This window comes from Canis lupus, chromosome 30 (genome assembly GCF_048164855.1).
Source record: "Canis lupus baileyi chromosome 30, mCanLup2.hap1, whole genome shotgun sequence".
NCBI classification, from domain to species: Eukaryota; Metazoa; Chordata; class Mammalia; order Carnivora; family Canidae; genus Canis; species Canis lupus.
Genome location: NC_132867.1, coordinates 41,629,831 through 41,653,576, shown reverse-complemented (window position 1 = coordinate 41,653,576; position 23,746 = coordinate 41,629,831). Strand labels below are relative to the sequence as shown.

The 23,746-nt window shown below is 62.8% G+C and overlaps 1 protein-coding gene across 9 annotated transcripts in view; it reads right to left on the bottom strand.

Annotated features, from left to right (window-relative positions):
• Positions 1 to 885: 885 nt before the first annotated feature.
• TRPM2 (transient receptor potential cation channel subfamily M member 2) overlaps positions 886 to 23,746 on the bottom strand; it is a 47,837-nt gene continuing 24,976 nt past the window's right edge. For 7 of the 9 annotated variants that reach the window (XM_072807163.1, XM_072807164.1, XM_072807160.1 and 4 more), the window contains 21 exons: positions 23,130 to 23,267; positions 21,991 to 22,120; positions 21,665 to 21,810; positions 21,248 to 21,360; positions 20,143 to 20,356; positions 19,654 to 19,772; positions 19,127 to 19,259; positions 18,536 to 18,707; positions 13,933 to 14,116; positions 12,719 to 12,900; positions 12,333 to 12,465; positions 10,770 to 10,857; positions 9,229 to 9,316; positions 8,481 to 8,638; positions 7,745 to 7,821; positions 7,440 to 7,541; positions 6,128 to 6,214; positions 5,462 to 5,567; positions 3,679 to 3,780; positions 2,355 to 2,471; positions 886 to 1,830 (listed from right to left, as the gene is read on the bottom strand). In XM_072807163.1, the coding sequence (XP_072663264.1) occupies positions 1,705 to 1,830; positions 2,355 to 2,471; positions 3,679 to 3,780; positions 5,462 to 5,567; positions 6,128 to 6,214; positions 7,440 to 7,541; positions 7,745 to 7,821; positions 8,481 to 8,638; positions 9,229 to 9,316; positions 10,770 to 10,857; positions 12,333 to 12,465; positions 12,719 to 12,900; positions 13,933 to 14,116; positions 18,536 to 18,707; positions 19,127 to 19,259; positions 19,654 to 19,772; positions 20,143 to 20,356; positions 21,248 to 21,360; positions 21,665 to 21,810; positions 21,991 to 22,120; positions 23,130 to 23,267 (2,715 nt within the window). In that variant the 3' untranslated portion in view covers positions 886 to 1,704. Of the gene's footprint in view, positions 1,831 to 2,354; positions 2,472 to 3,678; positions 3,781 to 5,461; positions 5,568 to 6,127; positions 6,215 to 7,439; positions 7,542 to 7,744; positions 7,822 to 8,480; positions 8,639 to 9,228; positions 9,317 to 10,769; positions 10,858 to 12,332; positions 12,466 to 12,718; positions 12,901 to 13,932; positions 14,117 to 18,535; positions 18,708 to 19,126; positions 19,260 to 19,653; positions 19,789 to 20,142; positions 20,357 to 21,247; positions 21,361 to 21,664; positions 21,811 to 21,990; positions 22,121 to 23,129; positions 23,268 to 23,746 lie in introns of those variants that run through there. The other 2 variants (XM_072807167.1, XM_072807166.1) reach the window with 2 other exon arrangements.

Genomic DNA, 23,746 nt, shown 5'->3' with positions numbered 1-23,746 from the left:
GTTACAGCCTGGAGCTTTGTGTCTCCCTCCCCACGCCCAGTACGGCGAGCCCTGGCTCCCAGTGTGGCTGTACTGGGAAGTGGGGCCTCTCCGGACGTAGGACGTACTTAGGTTACCCGAGGCCTCCAGCAGAGCCCTGATGTGATAGGATTAGGGTCTCCGTAGGAAGAGACCCCAGAGCACTCCGTCTCCGTGCACACACCGAGGACGGGGCGTGAGCGCGCAGTGGGAGGCGGCCACTGCCAGCCAGAAGAGAGCTCCCACCAGCCCCCAACCCTGCTGGCCCCGGGGGCTCCGACCGACCGCCAGCCTCCAGGACCAGAGCTAAACGCCTGTTGTTGGAGCCTCCCCACCCCCACCCCGTCCGGGATTTTGTTACCGCAGCCAAGCTAAGTCAGCGTCTGCTTCTCTGAAATTCAACTTAGAGATGTTCTTTCAGAGCACAATGCATTATTTTAGTCTTTACGATTCTAAAATGTCATCATTCGGTGCTGCCAGTTGAATGCTAGCTTGGCTAGGTAGATGCGTCTAGATAAAGAACCAAGCCCCCCACCCCCCGCCGTGTCCCCCCTACTCCTGTGTGTGACGGAAGCCACGGAGAGGGTGTGAGATCCCTGCGGACCAGCCTGGGTGCTGGGGGCCGATGCCGGAGGCTGGGTCCAGGGGTATGAAGAGTAGGGAGCCGGGCGGCAGGGGATCAGAGAGGAAATCATGAGTTTGGGCCTCAGGGGCCTCAGGATGTGCACAGGGAGGAACCGTAGGAGAGGGCCTCGGGAGGAGGCTCCGCCACGGTCCAAAGAGGTTTCAGTGACTCAGACACAGCGCCCTGAGCACTGCAGGTGTCTGAACTTTATTTGCAGGAAGCACAGAAGACGCAGGCCAGGCTGGAGGGAGCAGCAGATTTAATGTTGGGTTTTACAACATTCCCGGCCCTGATGACTCCTGGCGGTTTATGCTGATGGCTTGTGAGTCACTGACACGGAGCAGGTGGCTCCCCCCGCCGTCTATGCCCACCGCCTGCCCCTCCCTGGGCTCACAGGGAAGGAGGGAGTGCCGTGCATGGGGAGCTCCCGCCCAGTCCCCGGGCTGGCACGTAGGCAGACACCCTGTGGTCTCCAGAGAAGACGTGTGCTTGTGTGGCCCCCGCCCCCGAACGGGCTCAGCCCTGACAGCCCCGGCTCCCACCCCAGCACAGGTGAGGTCTGCGTAAGGTCACGGTGGACACCACCTCCGGGCTGTGGGCCCGAGGAGAAGAGCACGGGGGATCCCCGACTGTCCAGGAGATGCAGCCCCCAGGCCAGTGCACGCCTGTCGTGGAAGAGCTGCTCACGCTGTGACCAGGAGGGAATCACTAGCCGCGGGCCGGGGCTGCCAGGGGTGACGACGGCTGGCGGGTCCCAGGGGCCACGTCAACCCCGAGGAATGGCCGTGTAACCACAGCCAGCCCGTCCCCTGCCTTGGCTCTCCTCTCAGGGCGCCCTGACATTGTCCAGTTCACAGGCCCATCTGGTCGGCGACTCGAGGTGGAGATCCCCAAACCACACCACGCGGCACCCCAGCAGCAGCCCCCGGCCCCGGCGAGGTCCAGGGCGGCAGGGCCCTTGGGCAGCTGGTGTCAGCCTGGGTCCCGGGCAGCCTCCACGGGGGCCGGGGGCCGACCAGCCTCACCTGCCCCTGGCGGGGGTCCCGGCTGGAGCCCACGGGTCAGTAGAAAGCCCCGAACAGAGCGGCCACCTTCTGGAGGATGGTCTTGTGGTTGGCATACAGTGGGATGCGCTTGTCCACCACCTGCCATTGGACGGACATCCCGGGGTCACAGGTGTGCAGGTGCTGCAAGGGCAAACGTAGGTGCTGAGTCCCTCCTGAGCCAGACGTGCCTCTGCCCAAACACCCTCAAAACCAGCTGCAGAAGGGCCTCGGGGACGCCACCACCCGGGGTCTCTGGCCTGTGGCTGCTTCACTGGGCTCTTCTATCAAAGGGAGTGAAAAACTCCGAGAACTCCCGCCTAGACCTGAAAATCCATCCTGAGGACACAGCCGGTAGCCTTATTCTCAGGGGTCCGTCCTGCAAACCCAGCTCGGGTCTGCTCCCCGGGCCCGGGGGTCCCAGCTCTGCACTGATCTCAGTGCGGGGGACGCTATCCCCATGGGCACCTGACCCCCTCCCAGGAGGTCCAGCTCTGACTCCGCCCCGGCCATCTGCAGGTGCCTCCGGGGCCCCCTACTCTCTGCAGCCCCCCATCTGGGCTCAGCCAGTGCTGGCCGCCTGGAACTCCGGGCAGACCCCTCCTGGAGGCCTGGAGGTCCCCCCAGAGCATGGTGGCCCCATGTCGCCCCCTCCCCGGAGCCCGTACAGAGTTCAGCCTCTTCAGATCCATGTCGCTCTGGTCTGGGAAGTGGATGCTGATGGCCACTGTCTCAATCCAGGCGTTGTCCGTGTTCCTGGGGTCGTCCACGTACCCCTTGTACACCTGGGAGGCAGCACAGGGTGAGCCCATCCGCCCCGGGGAGCGCTGAGCCCCACCCCTGCTTGCTGCTCCACGAGGACCCCCGGCCACAGCTGCTCACCCTCGGGGGCCCCCCCCCCATTCTCTCCCCGTCCACACGGCCTGCTCCACGATGCGGCCTCCACGTGCCTGACCCAAGGGGGCCCCCCCGCGCCTCACTCAGCCCCCTCCTGGGCTCCGGCCCGCAGCCAGAGCCTCCCTGCCCGGCCTTGGAAGGACTGCAGCGGGACGGCGGGCGGCAAAAACATTGCGCCGAGTGATAGAAGCCAGACGCCAAAGGCTGCTCGCTGTGTGATTGCAACCAGGGCCCTGCACGGGCGGGGTGGGGGGCAGGGGGGCGGGGGGTGCAGAGCCCGAGAGCAGACCAGTGCCGCGGGGGAGGGGTGGGGCGCAGAGAGCGCCCAGGGAATGTTCTGGAGGCTGGAGGTGGACGTGGTGATCGCACAACACGGCGGGGCACCCGATGCCACGGCCCCGCTCACTTTGCTAATTTTGTGTGGCGTGGATCCCCCCTCAGTAAGTAAACCACTTAATTCTCTTTACCAACCGGGCCGGGCCCTGGGAGCGGCTGGCTTCCGGAGGTCAAAAGTCTAAATATCAGCTGTCGCCTGTTTGGCCCTGAACTGGGCCAGACACGGGAGCGGCGACAACCCAGGTGCCCGCTGGCCACGTTCGGCTATTCAAGGCACAAAACATCCCGCGGCCACGGAAAAGGCGGATTTGTAGATCGGGGCCTAAAACCGCGGCCATCGCAAACTGAGTGAAAAGGCAAGTTAGGAAGAAACGTGCGCGGCGCGGCCCCCTCCTGGGGGGACAGCTGGCTGGCCCCGGCCCCGGCCTGCGCACACGGAGGTCACGCCGTGGGCCCGCGGGAAGGGGCACGCGCGGCCGCAGACTGCTTTCGTGATGATGAGAAGACTCAGCGAAGGCTGCAGGCCCGACCGCCCACTGCCCTGCGGGACACAGACCCTGCATCCCACGCGCCCGTGTGCTCGGGGCAAGACTGGAGGGGGAGGATGGGGACACGGCGGGCACCTCCTGGTCCCAGCTCCTCCCCCAGGAGCTGCGGGATGTGGGTGGGGGCGGCGTCCCAGTGTCCCCTCCTGTGCAGCCGCAGCCAGCGTGGGGACCAGGACACGCGGACGGGAGCGAAGCAGAACGGCCGCCTTACCTCCGTGCCCTGTATCAGCAAGTTCTGGAAGGGAGACCAGAACTCTCGACGGAGGACCTGCTTCAGCTTCCGGGGCAGGATCTCTCCCGGTTCCCGAGAGCCCTGAGTGGGGAGGACGCAGGGGGTCTGTGAGGCTGTCCGGGGACCCACCCCCCCGGCCCCATACCCGGCGTGGGCAGCCGGCCAGCGCCCCGGAGCCACAGGCGGAGGCGTGTCTGCGGCCTGGCTGTCTCGGGGCCGAGTGACACTGCCCAGAGCCCACTGCCCACGTCAGCGTGTGACGGAGCCGGGCTGAGTCAGGCCAGAGGCACGGCGTCTCAGGGCTGCAGCGGCACCAGGGCCTCTCTCAGGCCCGGAGGCCACCAGTGCCCTGCCCTCCGCCAGCCCGGCCCCAGCAGGGCACGTTTTCACCACTCGCGTTCCTCAGGTGCCAGCTCTCACCTCTGCCGCCCCAGACCGGGCTCCCGGCCAGTCCCCACGCCACCCGCCCCGGGGACCGATCCTGGCCTGCGCTGCCTGGCCCTCGCCCCTCTGGGAGGCCCTGTTTGTTATCAAAGTCCCTCCGAGTCCACGTCACAGCCATCCCGCTTTGGCGCAAGAGACACAGCTGCCCCTCGAATGCTGGAGTGCTGGGGACCTGTGTGGGCCTGGGGCTGCGGGTCCACGGCCTGGGGCTGTGGGTCCACGGCCTGGGGCTGCGGGTACACGGCCTGGGGCTGCAGGTACACGGCCTGGGGCTGCAGGTACACGGCTCTAGGGCTGTAGGTACATGGCCTGGGGCTGCGGGTACACGGCCTGGGGCTGCGGGTACACGGCCTGGGGCTGTGGGTACACGGCTCAGAAGACGCCAACTGCTAGACCCACACTGGTGCTGGGCCAGTGTCCTGCCCGCAGAGACCAAAGTGCCCAAGACGGAGACTGAATCATGCTAGAGGAGCCCCGGGGGGAGAGGGACTGGCCGTAAGCCGCCCCCTGGTTCAGCGGGGGCCCGGGGGTCCTGGCTGCAGGGGCCAGAGCCACCCGGAGCCCCGGACCCCTCGCCGCAGCCTGAGGACCTGGGTGCACACGCATGCCCGCCAACAGGCCGTCCCAGCCAAGCAGCCCCGGGGCCCGGGGCGGGTGCTGAGGTCGGGGGAATCAGGGAACTTCCCGGGCACGCGCTCAGAGGAGGGGTCCCCAGTAGGGGCTGCATCCCAGAGGCTGTGCCCCAGCTCAGAGCTTGTTGGGTGACCTGGTCCTCCTGCCAGGACCCCAGAACAGGGATGGGGGGAGGGCGCACCGGTCTGGGCGTCAAACGGGAGCAGTCCAGCCCAGGGCCTTCTGCACCCCTGTCGTGTTCTTCCCCACAAGGCCTTGGGGTGCACTCGGGCCTTCAGCCCTACCTCCAGCTGCTGCTCCTGAGCAGAGGGACCGTTCCTCCCGCCCCCCAGCCCCACACGCCATCCTGTCCTTAGGGCTCAGCTCTGGGCCACACACCCGCAGCAGGTGCCCGCCTGAGACACCTGCACGGGGACCCACGTCGGCCCCCAGGACCGCGAGCCTCCGACGCAGCCCCAGCCCCGAGCCTAGTGCTCCGTCGGCGCCCACACACCAGAGTCTCTGAACCCGTCTTCACGAGCACAAGATAAGGAGCCGGGAAGGGGAGTTCCTTGTACGAAGCCAAGCCCCAGTGTGTCCCTCAGAACCGGGGGCAGGGTCCACAGCTGCCGGGGGGGGGGGGGGGCGCCTGCAGGGGCTCAGCGGGTGGAGCGCCCCGCGGCACGGACGCACGGCAGCGGCTTACCCCTGGCAAGGCCCAGGACTCTGAGACGGGGTGCTTCACCACCAGCACCTCCAGCATTTTCTTTATGCTCTTCCTGCAGATGGCTCCGTCCTGGTTCCGCCTCCACCTGAAGAAGGGGCGGCCCGGGGGATCCCCTGACCTCAGCACAGCTCTCCCTGCACCGAGGGGAGGATGGGGGGGAGCCCCCGGCCTCCCCGGCCTCCCCGGCGCCCAGCCCTGTCTCCTTTCCCCAGAACCTGCTCCAGGGGGAGAACCAGCCTATGACTGTCAGGGGTGTCTTCCCCTCGTTGGTGGGTGCTGCCTGCCGGTGGGACTAGAAGGGGGCGGCCTTTCAGGAAAGTTGTTTTTTTGTTTGTTTTATCAAAAGCCTCAGAGAGAAGCCATGCCTGGCCCCAGCCGCTCCCCTGCTGCTCTTTGGAAATGCAGCGGGGGGGGGGGAGGGGGGGGGGGGGGGTTATGCACACTTTCACGTGTCTGTCCTGGGCCTTGGTCTGTGGCTTTGCCCCTCCTCCCAGAGGCACCCAAGGGAGGGGGGTCCGGGAGGCCGGAGCAGGCTCTGGGGGGGCCCACGTGCACCCAGGCCCCACATACGATCTGTCCTCTCAGCTGCCGGCGCACGGGGAGGGCCCCACCGGCGACTGAGGGGCCTCATCCGAGGCTACTCACCGGGTGATCACAGGCTGCAGCGTGTGGTTGGGTCCAAAGCAACTGAGGCTTCCACGCCCACGCAGTCCCGTGCGGCCCATGGGGTTCCTGGGACAGACGGGGGTCACTTAGGCCGCCTGGCTCCGAGAGGACTGGGTGGGGGCAGTGGGCAGGGCACTCACTGGGGAGCGTGCTGGCTCCCCCCGGACCTTCCCCGGCCCAGGATTTCCAGAGCCCGGGCACCCACCTCAGAGCCGGCGTGGGGAGGCAGGGATGAGACCCGGACCTGCCAGCCTCTCCCCTGGCCTGGCCAAACCCACCTCCCCACCCGGGGCCACCACCTTGGGACTCCAAGGGACAAGGCAGGAGCTTCAGGTCACCGTGGACTTGGTGGGGAGGGAAAGAGGTCTCCTTGGGAGAAGAAATCCAGCCCCACCGCAGACGCGTACGTGGTAGCGTGGGCATCCCGCCCCCCAGAGAGCGTGCAGCTCGATCGTCGCACCACACGACACACATCTGCATCCAGCCTGACTCCTCCCATGCCACCACCTGCACCTGCCCCACCCCACGTGGCCTCCCGTCCCCACAGCTGGGGCCAGCTTCCTGTTCTCACGCCCTCCCGTTTCCCACCACCTCCCGACAGTCACCCGCTCCTGCTCCAGGACGTAAATGCCTGCCGCCTGCCCCCTCTCTCAGGCCTCGTCCGCCCCCCGGGGCTCAGGGCATCCAAGAGACCTGTCATCCCTCCCCTACTTCTGATGGCACCTTCCTCATCCTCCCAGCCCTGGTGCTGCCACCGCCCCAGCCACCCGGGGCAGAGGAGGCTCCTCTACCTCCAGAACCCCAGGCTGACACACCGCAGGCGGGATGCCACCGGTCACTCGACAGCTTTACGTTGCATGTACTCGATGTACAATGGGGCACAGAGCCCGTCCCCGCAGGGAACAGACGCTGGGAAACACCACCAGCCCCTGACCCGGGCCCACCAGCCCCTCAGCTTATCCCCTGAGGCCAGAACCCTCTCAGGTGAAGCCTGCTTTCTCGTTAATCTATGGAGAGGGCGGGAGCTCATCCCCATTGCACAGGGAAGAACGGAAGTCACCGAGGTCACTCAGGTGGAGGCGAAGAGCCCGAGGCCAGCGGTAAGTCCCGGGAGGTGCAGGGATGGTGCTAAGGAAACCCGTTATGTCAAGGTCTCTTTTCTTCTGTGTTTTGTTCGTTTTTGTCAGAAAAACGGCTAGCTTGCCAAGACAGGACCGCTGACCCCAGGAGCAAGCCCCGAAGGCACCGCACAAGGGTCGGGGTGATGCGCGAGGGCGGCGGCTGCACTCACAGAGGGAGCCCGTCCTGGACCGCGTAGACCCCGTGGAAGCTCCGCCGGTCTATAGGCCCATCCACGGCGTTGTAGGTGATCCCGGCCAGGGGTTCCAGGGCACTGGGAGCAAGGGAGAAGCCACGTCCCCGATGGGAGGGGGTGCTGCCCCGGATCGGGCGTCGGGCACCCCCAGCCCCGGGGGGGGAGCGGGGCACCCTGTCCCCGCAGGAGCCTCGACCTGAGCAGCTTCTGGCGGCCACCCCGGAGCGCCCAGCTGGTCCTCGCCCGCCCTCCCACCCGGGCCCGGGGGTGCCCACACTCACTTTCCCACGGGGTCCACCAAGCCCTTGTCCTTCCTGTCGTCCGTGTAAAAGGGCGGGTCGTAGATGAGAAAGTCCGTCTGCACAAACACGGCGGTTCTCACTCCAGGCTGTTACCCCGGACCGCGCGGCTGGGGCCCAGGCACCCCAGGTGACAGGGGCAGCTCCTCCTCAAGGTGCTTGTCGGCAAGGACCCCGGGAGCGTCCCCAAAGTGCACACAGTAGCTCCATGCTCGGGCAGGCCTGAGGGGTGCACCTGACCCGGGGGCCCACCTGGGGGGCCGCAATGGCTCTGCTGGTCTAGGGGAGGCCCCAGGATGGGGGGTCTAGGCTGGACTCCAGAAGTGAGGAGGCCCCCCAGCTCTCAGACACTTGGGAGAAAGAATGGAAGCCACAGCCCGGAACATTCTGGAAAGGCCAGAGTGAAAGCCCGTCGGGCAGGGAGGGCATGCAGAGGCTGTCACCTGGCACCCAAAAAGGGGCAGCAAGTGCTCCCTGGGGATGCGGGCTGTAGGACAGGTGAGGCGGATGCAGGCGGGGAGCAGTCTGCTCCCTGTGTGGGTCAGAGCCCCCCCAGCGCCCTGGCTCCAATCCCAGCTCCACCACCTTTAGCTGTGTGGACCTGTGTGACTCAGTTTCCTCCTCTGTCCAGCACGTCCCTGTGAGGCTGAGGCAGGTGAGGCCACCTGGTGCCCGGCGGTGAGGACACCGGGCGCCTCTGGCTGAGACCGGCACTTACCTCCCAGGGCACCTTCTCGTTGGGCACCGGGAACCGCGTGACGTGGGAGTTGGGGTAGAGGAGGTGCCGGGCGTTCACGTGGTGGGTGTCGCCCGCGTCCTCCGCCTTGTGTCCGCCGTCCGGCTCACGGTCCCGCCCCAGGGAGGCCTTCTGGGGTGCTGGGAAGAGCCACGGGGAGCCGTGGGCAAAGCCGGGGCCCGGCTCAGACACCTGGCCCACGGGGCGGGGGCGTCCTCTATGGCCCCGTCCCCACGACTGGGCCGCCTCCACCTCCCTGAGCCCAGACCGAACACCGCCAGCCCTCACGGGGGCCCCGCGCCAGGAGGACAGAGGTCTGGGGTCGGGCAGTGCCGCCTGCCAGCGCCTGGCTCCTTGTGTGGCTACCCCGGAGCCCGTGGAGCAAAGGAGGGCCCACGAGCTCCACTGGGGTCAGCAGTTAATCGGGCCCCTTTCCTGGCTGGCTGCACACTGAGGAGCGTGCACTTTGCTTTCTGCCCCCGGGGCACCTCCTGGGCAGCACGATGCATGGGGGCGGCGGGGGGGTGGGGAGGGAGGACGGGGCGTGGGCCAGGCCTCTGCTCAGTCTCTGCCTGGTCACGTCCCCTGCTTCCACGGGGCGGGCTGCGCTCCCCTGGGACCCCCAGGCTGGGCGGCTCCCAAGGCCCACCCCCAGGCGCAGTGGGAGCCCCTCCGCCTCCCCACACGCCCCCAGACTCAGGAGACCACGGGCCAGTAGAGGGAGACTCACCCAGGGTGGGGAAGCCCTCCTCGGAGCCAAAGCCACTGTCTCTCAGGGCCTTCACGATCCAGTGCAATGCTCTGGACGTCTGGGCCATCTGGAAGGCACGTCCCAAACAGGATGGGGTCAACACCTGCCCCCGAACTGCATCCCCACACCTCCACTGAGACTGCGAGTGAGGGCGCGGCCAGGAGGCCCATCCTGCTGCAGTGACCCCGTCAGCATCCAAGCCCACCCTGCTCCCCTCGGGACCAGGGCCGCTGGTCGCCGGCAGTGCCCTCCAGTGAGACACAATGACTGCTGGACCCGGACACACCAGAGGCCCCTGAACGAAGCTCCAGGAGGGGAAATCTGAGCCACAGGAAGAAGGTGGTTCAGGACTACCCACTGGAGCTTCCCACGGCTCCTGCTCCTCCCAGAGAAAAGAAACTTCTAGAAGCCAAACATACTCAACGACAGGTGATAGTAGGAGCCATGTGATGAATGGGGGCCGGGGGAACACTGCTCGGCCGCACTGCACCCGTTGTAGAGGGTGTCAGCAAGGCAAGGACCCACGGAGAGAGGGCAGCTTGGGCGGACCCCCGTGTGCAGCAGTCCCCGGAGCTGAGAAGAGGCGGGACTCAGTGACAGCATGTGGGGCTCAGGGCCTGCCTGCTGGGAGGCTGCCGTGGGCAGCAGGGCCTCTCACAGGAAAGCACCGGTCCTCTGTGCCCCCAGCAGGAGGGCATAGAAGGAGGGGCCCAGCCTCCACCCAGTCCACACCTCCTTATCCCGGAGGCTGGAGCCTCCCTGACTGCCAGTCCCTACGCTTACACCTATGAAAACACACTGTGACAATGACATTTATGTCTGTGCCCACCAGGCTGGAAACCTCTGAGGGGGAGACAATGCCTGTTCACCTTGACGTTCCTCAGGCCAGCCTGGGATGCGGCACGGAGGAGGAGCACAGGAAACACGACATGGTGGACGGATGGATGGGTGGGTGGACAGATAGATGGAAGGAGGAGGGAGGGAGGGAGGGAGGGAGGGATGGATAGAAGGAAAATGATGGATGGTAGACGGATGATGGACAGACGGAATGATAGGTGGGAAAACGGAGGAATGAACAGGTGGATGAACAGATGGACGGAGGAGGGGTGAGTGAACGTTCAGGCGCCTGAGCCCCGCTGGCCTGCGAGGCGATGACTCTTAGAGGTGAGGCTGCTCGGGGCTGCCTGTCTCAGGCCCAGGGCTTGGAGCCCAGGGAGTGTGGCCCACCCGGTGGGGGGAGCATGAGTGTGCGCTGACGGGGGATGAGTGGGGCAGAGGCTCCTCTGACCAGCCCGTGGTGCAGACACCGCCCGGCACCAGCGGCGGAGCTCAGCGGGGAGGTGTTTCGCAGAATGTTCTGGAGGACGAAGAAGGCGCCTCTCCTGCTTGGGAACAATCGCCCCCAAGATTCCCCGAGCTCTTCTCTTGGTCGGCCCCCCAGCACGCTCATCATCTCGGCCCCTGACCCCAGGCCTGTCCAGCCCGTGACCCAGAAGCGGAGGCCCGGGCCCCGAACCTACTTGCTCCTCCAGGGAGGCCAGTCTCTGCTCCACGAGGCCTGACTGCTTCAGGCTCTCCCTCTCCAGCAGGTCCACCACGGTGCTGACCCTGCAAGAGCACGCAGCTGAGCCCAGCCGGGCCCGACCCAGGGGCCCGGATGCCGAGGGACTGCGGCGCTAGCCTGCGGGTGCAAGTCCCACCAGACCCAGCAGCCTCCTGGGCTTAGCCGTTAGCTCCAGGCCTCTTCCCTTTCCTCTGAAGCTATTTACAACACACGTTGCTGCACAGACTGACCACGGCCTACCCCGTGGACGATCCCGTGGCGAGTGGGTGACCCCGGCTCACACGGCCACCTGACAGCCTGCAGGGGCCTCCCTGGCCGGGAGGTGCAGGTACGAGACCCGCCTCACCCAGGTTTGCCCACGGCTGCCAGAGGCGAAGCACCGAGCTCAGCGCTGCTTCTGGGCCGCCCTGGGTGCGGCGAGGGCCGCGCGGCTGGTTGGGGAACGTCTGCTTTGGTCTCATTTTGCTACAACACGGGAGTTTCACCCAGCTTCGGCCTGCCACGCTGACGGGAGTAATCCCACGGCCAGACCGCGTCCGGGCTCTCCTGCCTGGCTGTGCCCAGGGTGCCCAGTACCACCCGCACGGGATGCTCTTCTGTATCAAACCCTGCCCCACGTTGTGGGTGGAGGGGGGTGGGCTCAGCTCGGCCACGGGGCTGTGGGGCCGTGGTGCACCGTGGTGCACCATGGTCACCTGACCCAGGGAGGGAAGGTGGCCAGTGCAGGGCATCATCCCCTGTGTCTCCAGCCAGGACGTGCGTGTGCGCACCCTCCCGTGTGTTCTGGAAGCAGTGCCATCACTGGCTCCACATCACGGATGAGCCGAGAGGCACAGCAAGGCAGGCGCACGGCTCTGAGGTGCACTTGGCCTGGCTGCAGGGGGCCCACCCTCTGGGTGCTCCCCCAAGGCCCCAGGGCACCCCCCTCTCCATGCACGGCCCAGGGGACTGCACCAGGAGCAGGAGCTGGTATAGCCACATGGCCCATCGCCCCTTCCTCCTCCTGGCCCACCGCAAGACACGCACTGACAGCAGGGCCACGTCCTCCCGCCCATCGGGGCATCCGGGTGGGGTGGACAGACAAAGCAGCACGGACCTCCCACCAGAAAGAAGTGGGAGGGGGGCCCTGAGGCGAGCCGGAGCTCCAGGCCGGGCCACCAGTCCCCACAGGAGCTGCAGCAAGGCCGTGAGCCTGGGAGCTCACTGAGCTCGCCCTCCCTGGCCAGGTGGGCCTCCCACAGACCCCCACCCCTCCCTCTGCTTCCCACCCCCGGCCCCTGAGGAAGTCAGGACTCAGTCCTGTCTGCAGTGCAGGTGACCGTCACCCTCCTCCCCACCCGAGGGGGCCAGCCTCCCCAAGGACCCAGAGGGAAGGCCATGGGTCAGCAGGAGGATGCAGGTTCCCACGCAGGGGCCAGTGCCTGGGCCTCCCCCAGCTGGGCATGTCCCCAGGACCACTTGGAACTGTAGGGTCTCCCGCCCCGTGGGCTGCCCCATGGGCCACCCCGGCCTCGCCTACTTATCGCGGATGTCTTGAATCTGCTGCTCCGGCCTCTGCTTCTGCTGGTACTGCTGGTTCTGCAGGTAGTTCTCTTTGAGGTAGATCTCCCAGGACAGGAGGGCGGCCTCCTCGTTCTTCTCCAGCTTGGTCTCTGGGGGGGCAGGGGGCAGATGGAGGGACCCGAACACTGGATGAGGGAGACTGGGAGGGGCCCTGGCGGGAGGAACTGCAGAGAGAACCCACCCCAGGCCCACCTAAGGGGCTGCGGGTCCCTCAGAGACCTGGGTGGTCTGCGTCAGCTCAGCCCTCTGAGCTTCGAGGATTCTAGAAGGAGCAGCCATGCTCACCCCGACCGTACCCCGAGACAGCCGAGAGCACGCTGGGGGCGTGGAGGGCGGGCTTACTGAGCTGCTTGTGCCTCTTGGCGGGTATCTTCAGCACGACCCTCTTGATGAACAGGTGCAGGTGGCTGAGCAGGATGAAGGGGGGCGGCGCGGGGGGCCTGCCGTGGTACTCCTCTATCAGGTCGTGGCGCTGGAACTTCCAGATCTGGTCCGTGTGCTCCTGGACCTGCTGGAACGTGTAGCTGGTGGGAGGCAAGGGGCGCGGGTCACACAAGGCCGGCAGGAGGAGGCACGGGGAGCGATGGGGAACCGCCCACGGCACCGCCTGGGGGGTCTGGGCCCCCACAGAGCGCAAATGCACGCCACCCAGGATGGCGCCACCCTGCGGCCGAGGAAGACAGCTGAGCGGAGTTCTGAGCTCCCTGGGAGCCGAGGGGAGAAGAAAGGACACCTAGATCTTAGTCTATGCGTCTTGTTAGCGGATGAAACAAGGCGGGGGATTGGCGGGAGGGGACCGCGTCCTGGTATCTAAGTCTAAGTAGAGTTTATCTGAATTTGACACGTAGAAGGGACAGTGTCTTCATGGGGCCGACGAGGTTCATCAGCGCACACCTGTCCTCCAGCAGATGGGCCTCGGCTGCCTGCCCAGTGCCAGACGGAGAGAGACCCCCGGGGGGCAGGAGAGAAACACGGCTGCCCAGACCAGGGACACAAGGGTCCTGGCCGGGGTCGTGGTCCCACCGCTGACCTCTACTCTGCTCCTGCTTGGGCTTTATACACGGAGGACGGATATAGGTCCTCCCTTATGGGAAGAGCAGCGTTTTAAAGAAGCTAGCAGTTGGCACGCGCTCCTCTGCATCTCGAGATGACCCCAGCCAAGTCCCTTTGCCTCACAAAGTCCAGGTCCTTTATTTGCAAAATGAAAGGTCTGCATGGAAAGCTTTCACCCCCTGGATCTTTTTTATTTCCATGAACAATCTGTATAATGTAATATTTTCTCCAACAGGACAGAAGCTGAGCGAACCTCGGGTATTTCCTGAGAGCCCCGGGCGGAAGTCCAGGCTGCACCCCTATGCGAGGCTATGCCTCGGGCCCCCCTGGAGGCTCAGTTCCCTGTGAACCGCCAGCCCATGGATGGCCTCTGCACATCCATGCCCGGGACAGGCGCAGCAGGGACCGGGGACGGAGGCCATGCACTGGGTTGAGCAAGGTGCTTCAGAACCCCTGACTCGCTCAGGCCACGCAGACTGGGCCCCCATCCGGGCAGCACTCACTTGAACATGGCAATGAGGAGGTTCAGCAGCAGGATGTTGGTGAAGAGCAAGTAGAGGCAGAGCAGGATGACCGTCAGCCACTCGGGGAAGGCAGGCTCGTGCCGGATGGCATCACTCTCGGGGCACTTGGGCTTGTAGGGATCTGTGCCGTTGGGGCTGCACTGGTCCAGGCTGAAGTTCACACCTGGGGGCAGGGGGTGCACAGGGAACAAAGAAAGCCACACACAGTCGCAAGAGCCCTTTGGACAATGAGCATCCCCAGGGCCTGGACGCCCCCACACGGGGTGACCCCAGCTATCAGCTCAGACCCAGAGAAGGCGGCTGTCTACACCTGAGCATCCTCCATGGGCAGGAGGTGTGTTGGCCAAGGGAAGCGGGAAGGCCCAGGGGCCAGACCTGCACTCCAGCCTGGAGCATGCACCAGTCCCAGCACCCAGCCGACCCCTCCAGGGCATTTCATGGGCCCCGGGCAGGAGCCAGCACAGGACGGGTGATTCAGGCCCCAACCACGGGGAGCCCAGTGCTGTGGGAGAGAAGTGGAACGGAGAAAGTTAACAACTACCACAGTGAGAAGGGAGGCAGGGGGAGGGAACCCTGCAGCACAGGCAACGTGCTGACCACACAACAGGGCGTACAGACTAAAGTGTGGTCCCACATGCGTCGAAAAGGGAAGGGCACAGAGGATAATAAAACATAAATATATGTCCAGCTTGTACATCAAATAGCTCCCAAGGAGACACACCGAGAGGCAGGTGTTAACGGCCGTTAACGCTGGGAAGTGGGCTTATGGACAACATTGTCCAACTCACCTCGGATTTGATATTGTTTCCAAGGGTGAGTGCTCCCACCGCCCTGTGCCCGTTTTGCCAACCACCCGCCCCCCGCAAGCCTACACTGGGAAGGAGAAGAAAGAGCTCAAGTCAGTAACACAACCTTCCACTTCGGTCAAAGAAAGGAAAGCAAACTGAACCAAAAGGAAGCAGAAGGAAGGAAAGGAGAAAGATCAGAATGCAAATAAATTAAAGAGAGATGATTAAAAAACACACACACACAAAAGAAACAAAGAAAATCAATAAAACCAAAATCTGGTTTTTGGAAAAGATTAAGAAGATTACAACCCTTCGCCTGGACTGATCAAGGGGGAGAAAGTTTCAAGTTGCTCAAGTGATAAACGAGAGAGAGAACATTACCACCAACCCTACAAAAATAAAAGGAACCGTAAGGAAATACTACAGAACGGGGTGCGAATGAAGCAGATGGCTTAGCACAATGGGCAAACTCCCAGAAAGACACAAAACACTGAAAGTGAGTGAAGAAGAAATACAAACAGACCTCTAACAGGCAAAGAGATCAAAGCTAGAACTTAGAACTTCGGGCAAAGAAGAGTTCAGGCCCAGATGGCTTCGCTCGTGAATTCTACTGAACGTCTGAAGAATTAAAACCAATCCTTCCCAAACTTTTCCAAAATATGAAGGAAAAGGGAATCTTGCACATGTTCTATGTGGCCGGAATCACCCTGAGACCAAAACCAGACAAGAACAAAACTACAGGTCAATGCCCTTTATGAACATAGATGCAAAAACCCTCCCCAAAATGCCGGCAAATCGAATCCAGCCACACATAGAAAGAATTACACGCCACGACCTGGTGGGGTGTATCCCAGGAATGCACAGCTGGTTTTACACCTGGACGTCAGTGAACAGAACACACCGTATTAATAGCATAAGGAACAAAAATCTTGTGAGTGTTTCAACAGAGGCAGGAAACGCATTTGACAAAATCGTGTACATTTTCATTATAAAAGCACTCAAGACACTAGGGACAGAGGTGCTTCTTCACCCTGGTGAGGGACATTTACCAAAAACCCGCAGTGAACATCGTGCTTAATAGTAAAAGACTGAAAAGCTCCCCCTCTCAGATCAGGGGCAACATACAGATGTTTGAACACTTCCATTCAATGTTCCACCAGCAGTAGTTCTTATTCTTCTTCTTTTTTTTTTTTTTTTAAGATTTTACTTATTTATTCTCCCTGCAGGGAGCCCGATGCGGAACTCGATCCCAGGACCCCAGGATCACGCCCTGAGCCAAAGGCAGACACTCAACCACTGAGCCACCCAGGCGTCCCTGCGCCAGCAGTTCTAGCCAAGATAATGAAGCAAGAAAAAGAAATAAAAGGCATCGGATGGGAAAGGGACAAGGAAAAGCATCTCTATTTGCAGAGGACGTGATCTTGTTAATAGTAAATCCCGAGGAATCCACTGAAAACCTATGAGAGCTATAAAGAAGCTCAGCAAGCTTTCAGGATAGAAGATCGACAGGCAAATGTAGTGCATGTTTATACACTAGCAATAAACAACCCAAAAATGAATTGAATAAGATAATTCTATTTACAATAACGTGAAAAATAGTAAAAATCTTGAGAATGAACTCAAAAGCAGCGTAACGTATACACTGAAAATTACAAAATATTGCTGAAAGAAATTAAAGATCTAAATAAGCGGAAAGGCATCCCATGCTCCCAGCCAACATCCCAGATGGCTTTTGGAGAAAGTGAGAAGCTGATTCAAAAACTGATGTGGACCCAAGGGATCCAGAAGCCAAAGCAATCTTGGAGAAGAACCGAGTTGAAGGACTCACAACACGTCCTGACTGTGAAACTTACTATGAAGTTACACTCACCAGGGCCGTGTGGTGCTGGCACAAGAACACAGATCAGCAGAACAGAATGGAGGCTCCATAGATAAGCCCTTTCATTAATAATGGTCAGTCGACTTTTCACAAGGGGGTCAAGACAATTCAATGGGGAGGAATCGTCTTTTTAACACATGGTGCTCCAACAACTGGAAATTTGTGTGCCAAAGAATGGCCCTTGCCTCCCGCTGTATAAAAAATTAGTTTACGTAGCCGGAAGTGCGAAAGTAAGAACGAAAGCTGTTACTTTTAAAATAACAACACAGACATAAGTCTTCACGGCCTTGAGTCAGGTGGTGGGTTCTGAGACACAACGCCAAAAGCGCAAATGATAAAAGGGATTGATAAGGTGGACTTAATCAAAATTAAAAACTTACGTGCTTCAAAGGACACGATCAAGAAAGTGACAAGATGAGCCGCAGAATATATTGGTAAATCACATATAGGAGAGGGACTGGTGTCCATATGTAAAGAATTCTTGCAAGTCAATAAGAAAGAAAAATAACTCCCTTGAGAAATGGGGTCTACTCCAATGAGAGGAGTAGATGCTTCTAAAGAGAAGACGTACAAATGACTCAGGGAGCACATGAAGAGAGGCTCCACATCACTCGCCATCAGGGAAATGTGAATCAAAGCCACAAAGAGATGCACTTCACACCTGCTGGGATGGCTAGAAGCAAAGACAACGACAAGCCAGAGAGAACGTGGCAAGTGGGGCCCTTACATACGTTGCTGGCAGGGACGTAAAATGCAGGGCAGCTGTCATAGAAAATAGTTCGTGAGACTCCTAACTCTGGGAAATGAACAAGGGGTAGTGGAAGGGGAGGCGGGCAGGGGGATGGGGTAACTGGGTGACGGGCACTGGGGGGGGCACTTGATGGGATGAGCACTGGGTGTCATACTATATACTGGCAAATCAAACTCCAATAAAAAAAATACCAAAAAAAATGTAGTCTTAAACAGGTTGAGGTCTTAAAAAAAAAAAAAAAAAAAAACCCAAAACAAAAAAAAAGAAAATAGTTTGTCCATTTCTCAAAAAGTTAAACACAGACTTGGTATACACCCCAGCAGGTACATATTCCATCCCCAGGTACATATCCGAGACAGAAGAAAACATACGCCCACACAAAAACATATTTAAAAACTTATAAATAACTGTTCGTGGCGATGTCATTCATAACAGCCAAAAGGTAGAAGCAACTCATGTTCACTGACCTACAAACGCAGATACAAAATGCGTTCTAGCCACATGAGGGAATATTATTTAGCGATAAAAGGGAATAAAAATGGATGCAGGCTACAATATGGATGAGCCTCGGGGACATTACACAAAGAAAAAGCAAGACGCAAAGACTGCATATCACGTTGTCCCATTTATAAGAAAAGTCCAGCAAAGGCAAATTGTACGAATGGAAAGTGGACGCTGTACAAACGGAAAGTCGCTGACGGTTGGGGTCGGGGGGATGGGGAGTGACTGCTAATGGGGCCTTTAGCGGGTGATGCAAATGTTCTAAAATTAAATCCCGCAAGTGGGCTACAAACTGCTAAAGCACACATGTTACGCAGGGGAGCTTCATGGTACGTGAATTATACCCCAATGAAGCTGTTGAAAAGAAAAAACTCAGTATACAAAAAGGATTGTCCCCATCCAGAGGAGGCTGGGGGGACAGGGTGGCATGTAGGGGGGGTCAGCTGGTGCCCCAGAGCCCCAGGCCACACCCTTGGCCTGCCTTGGATCTCAGCTCAGGCCCCCCCGCACCCCGCTGATGCCAACCCCCCTGAACCAAGCATCGCACACACCTGTCTCTGCCGCACGGCACCTGGGGGGCTGCCACCCCCACCCCCTGTCCTCCATCCTTCTGTGAGCTTCACAGACACCCCTGCTGGGGCTGTCAGGACCCCCCCGTCCTACCGTCAATGTAAGCCGGCATCTGCCCGAAGATAGTGAGGTACGACTGGTAGATGACCCCCCGGAAGATCCAGTCCACTCGGCTCTCGTTGTGGATGAGGATGGCCTGCTTGGCCACCCCGAAGGACACCACCCACACAGCCAGCAGGAAGAGGAAAAAGAAGACGTCCTTCATCTGCACAGACAGGGGGGCACCAGCTGCAGCCGCCCGCACCCACATGCTCCCCCTGCCCCCCCAACACCCCCGGGCTGTGCGCTCCACCATGCAGGGAGCTGCCGCCGCCGACACCCAGGGCAGGGACGCTGGGCCCACAGTCCCGGGCCTGCCCCATATCCTAACGGGGTATGCATAGGAGGGGCTGGATGTGACTGTGGCCCACAGGGCAGGGGAGCGACAGGAGCCGCAGCAGGGACGAGGGAGGAGCTGTGGGGGTCAGGGGAGGCCGCCTGGAAGAGGTGACCTATAGGCAAAGACCTGGGACCGGCGAGCGGGGGGTGGGGGCCCCAGGGAAGCAGGACACGGGAACCCAGAGGTGTGCTCGAGGCCTGGAGCACCTCACCTGCAACCAGCATGAGGACCCCTCGTCCCCTTACCATCCGCTTCACGATGATTATCTTGGGCCCCAGCGTCTTACTGACGGTAAAGATGTGCATCAGCCGGAGGCAGAACATGATGAAGTCCAGAGACAGGATGACGCGCCCGGGGTACAGCAGCCCTGGTATGAGCCTGGCCCGGGGCGGGATCAAGGGGCCCTCAGCTCGCCGCGCCCGGAGCCTGTCCCAGCTGCCCGCCCGCCCCCCGCCCCCGAGTGCGCCTGTGGCTCCGGAGGCCTCTGGACCCCAAGCACTGAGCATGGGGTGGGGGGTCAGGGGCCAGCGCTTCCATGAGGTCTTCAGAAAAGTCCAAAAGCCCAGCCTTGGGCAGGGTAGGCAGGCCACGCCGGCCCCTCGGGAAGCCACGGCAGGGCGTGATGGACAGTGGGGTGGCCCGCGGCCGCAGAGGAGGGCGGGGGGCCGCAGGGCCGGCCGGGGGCAGGGAGCTCCGCACCTGCCCCTGTGCCCCCCAACAGTCCCAGGCCTGACGGTCAGGCTCGGGGGGCCATGGCACGGGGGCCGCGCACCTGCAGCTCAGGCCAGCTGCGAAGAGCAGGATGGCACCGATATCCAGCTTGTTCCAGAAGTCGCTGAAGTACAGGAGAGCCACCTTCATCAGGCCGAAGTCGTCGGGGTCGTAGAGGAGCTGCGAGGAGACAGGGCTGGGGGCCCGTCCGCGCCGTCGCCACCCCAGCTGTCCACATGCTCCCTCCCCAGAGCGAGTGGGGGGGCCGGGGGGACGAGGCCGGGCGCGCGGGTCCATCCCCAGGCCTAGAGCTACAGGGGGGGTTCCCCGGTGCCCGAGCCCGCCCCTGCCCCGCCACAGCCCTGCCCAACCTGCAGGCGCATGCTGTCGGGGCGTCCCCCCTCTCTGTCCCGCCAGCCAGCTCCCCGGGACCCCGGCTCGCCTGCTTCTGCGGCAGCCCTGGCCCCGTGGATGAGCCAGCTGCAGGTCCCAGGGGCCGGTCACGCGGGTCGGGGACGCGGGGAAGGGGCGAGGGGGCCGGTGGGCGCACCTGCCGCAGCTCCTCGCACACCAGCGAGAAGAGCCAGAAGTAGATGAGGTACTCGCACCAGGAGGGCGTGGGCTGGAAGTCCACCATGAGCACGTAGGCGAAGAGGCACAGGAAGGCGAAGTAGGACAGGATGTTGAGGTGGAAGATGACCACGGGCGCGTTGAAGAAGGCGCGGACCCGCAGGAGCCCCCTCGTGGCCTGCAGCCTCCTCTCCCTGCAGGCAGACGGGGCCGGCGGGATGGAGCGGCGGGGGCTGAGAGCCCGAGTGATCTCTGCCTCCCCCGGGGACTGGGGCCCTGTGCTCGTGTCACATGGCAGAGACACAAGCCCCAGACACAGCCTGCATCCGTGCAGCCCGCTGACCCTGCCCACGCGGCCACGCACACGGCGCCACCAGACGGCTCCACCGAAGGGGGGACCCTGAGAGCCTGGGCTCTGGTTTCACTAGGACTGAAACGAATGCTTGGCTAAATGGGTGCTCAGGGCAGAGAGGGTGCTCAGGGCAGGACAGGTGTCTGGGCAGGGTGGGTGCTCGGGGCAGGGCAGGTGTCAGGACAGCGAGTGTGCTCAGGGCAGGGAGGGTGCTCAGGGCAAGGCAGGTGTCAGCGCAGGGTGGGTGCTCGGGGCAGGGTGAGTGCTCAGGGCAAGGCAGGTGTCAGCGCAGGGTGGGTGCTTGGGGCAGGGTGGGGTGCTCAGGGTAGGGCAGGTGTCACGGCAGCGAGGGTGCTCAGGGCAGAGAGGGTGCTCGGGGCAGGGTGAGTGCTCGGGGCAGGGTGGGTGCTCAGGGTAGGGCAGGCGTCAGGGCAGGGAGGGTGCTCAGGGCAGCGAGGGTGCTCAGGGCAGGGTGGTTGCTCGGGGCAGGGCGGGTGCTCACTGTAAGGTGGGTGATGATGCAGGCCAGGTGCTCCCCCCACGGTGGGTGCTTGGACACAGCAGGTGCTCAGCACAGTGGGTGTCCGGCACGGGGGCACCCTCCCTCCCCTCCTGCCCACCTTCTCTACCCTCCTGGCAGCCAGTGACACCCACGAGGACAGTGACCCCCCGAGGCACACTGGGGACGGCAGCCCAGGCCCTGCCCCTGAGCAGCACCCGGCAGCGCTGGCACCTGAAGGTGACGAGGTCGGTATAGAGCAGCGGGAAGGCCACCATACACAGGATCACCCGCCACAGCCCGTTGTCCACGCACAGCTGGCCCCACCACACCTTCGTTAGAAAGGCCTGTGGGCAACGGGGAGCTTCAGCCCAGAGGTACCCTGGGCCGCGCCCCTGGGGTGAGCCCGCATCCCCCAAGCAAGGGGCCCGCCCAGGCACAGCACAAACCGGGCCCCATCTGAGGGCTGAGGGACAGGCTCCGGGGCGGGGGGCAGGAGGACCGTGGGCTCCCGGGCAGGAACACCGGCAGGGTCCCCAGGCCCCCGAGGGCCCGCAGCACGGGGACCCGCGTGCCCCCAGGTGGGCAGAGGCCGCGTCCGCACCGCAGCCCCCCGCCGCGCTTCCAGCAAGCGAGCCCGCAGAGGGTCACCTGGATGCCTCCGTGCGACACGAACTTCATGTCTTCGGCCTTCAGGGCCAGCTGCAGGCAGGTGGTCCGCCCCCAGGCCTCTGACACCCGGGTGAGCAGCTTCTGAGCTCTCTCCTCATCCTTCCGGTGGCACTCGGTGAACACCCCTGGCGGAAGGAAGGTCCCCGTCACAGCAGCAGGGTCCCAGTCAGACCCGGGGCAGCGTCAGGGCGCGGCTCGTCCCCATGGCGCGGGCCGGGCAGGAGCAGGGGCGGAGGCCGGGGACCAGGGCCCTGGGGGCACGGGGGGAGTGTGCCAGCGTCCCCGGCCACCGCGCCCGAGCTCACCGATGGCTCTGTGCTCACACTCGTCGGCGAGCGCCAGCATCTCCTCCAAGCTGTCCGTGTCTTCCTCCTCCTTGGCCAGCTCCTTCAGGATCTTGCTGCAGGCCACGGCCGCCACGATGCAGTCCTGGCTCTGGGCACAGGGGAGCCACGGTGAGGACAGGGACAGTCCAGCCAGGAGCCCCCGACACATGCCGGGGCGATGAGAACAGGGGCCTCACAACAGCAGGGGCCGCCAGGTCCATATAAACCGTTTGGGTCGCCCCGAATCAGGAGGGGATCCTGAGCTGGCCAGTGGGCTGCTGCCCGCCCCCCCCCCGGAGCACAGACTGGACACGGGCCACCTGCATGGCCCTGCCAGCATGAGGCCCAGCACTGCCTGGGCATCTGGTCGACCCCAGGCACGGGGCTAAGGGGCAGAAACAGGATCAGGTCCACGCAAACCCCCCTCAGGCTCGGGTACCCCGTCCCTGGGGCCCTGCAAGTCCCAGGTTCCAGAGATGCTGGGGAAAACTACTCTTTCACTTCCCTTTAGGAAGAGAATCTGCCAGAAGTAGAGGAGCCCCACGTGTGGGGGCCTTGGGCCTGGCACGCCCTCCGTCGTGACCACGAGGCTGCCCATAGCCCAGTGGCGAGGGCGCTGAGGGCTCGGGGTCCCGGACAGCCTAGTAGGGGGCTCAGGGCAGGGCACATCTGGGGCCTGGTCCCCGTGTCAGCCACAGATGGTCTCTGTCGAGACCCCAATGGTCAGTAGACAGACAGGCAGGCCCTCCGGGGATGGCACCTCCTACAGAGTCTCTACTGACCAGGTCGGCCACAGCTTGGGTGCCAACCCCCCGGAACCCACCCGCGCGGGCCGAGGACGGGGGCTCCACCAGCTGTGCGGGCGTGCCGAGCCTCAGCCCTGGACAGAGCTGCAGGACACCGTGCACCTGCTGAAAATTTTCTTACCTGAGCCAAGCTCTCTGGGCCCCTGGGGCCCCTCCTGGGGTCCCAGAGGCCCACGGCGCCCCTGCAAGGCCACGGGCTCCTCTCTTCCACCTGCCGTTGGCACTGGGCTTCCTGGCCACACTCCCTCCCTGGCTGGAGCCCCATCGCTGGCCCACACGCAGCCATGCGTGCTGAGAGACAGATCCAGTTACCTGCGCCCAGATGATTTCTGCTAGCTCCCGACGGTTCTGGACGATGGCCCAAATGAGAAGATCACGAACCGGGTCCATGGTGAAGGCCACATGGCCTGACGAACGCTTGTAGAGGGACCGGAGACTCACTCCCTGCATCTGGTGAGCAGTGGACATTCAGAACCTCTCCTAGGTCCTCACTATAGCCTCAGTATCCCCGGGTGGGCCTGGTGGGGGTGCACGCCCAGAGCCCAGCTCCACGCCTTCCCAGAACCACTGTCCCCGGGTGGGGGGGGGGGGTGGCGAGCCCTGCGGCCTGCATTTTCAACAACACCCTGGACCGATTTCATGCACGCTGGAGTTTTAAAACCATCACTCTGGAGACACATAGAGACGTTCAGAAAGTGGGGTGCCCCGCTAACACCTTCACCAACGATTGCAGCCTCTCGTCTACACCCCAGACACCCTGAGTTTCCTTAGTCTCGTCTGATGGCATCAAAGCCTTTTTCTATGAGGCCAACTTCTAGCACAGAGTCCACTATAGATTCATGGCTGTGAGCTCCTCTAGGGAATCCTCACGGTGTCTCCTGCAGAGGAGGCCACCGAGAAAGCCCAAACACACAAGGATGACACGTGAG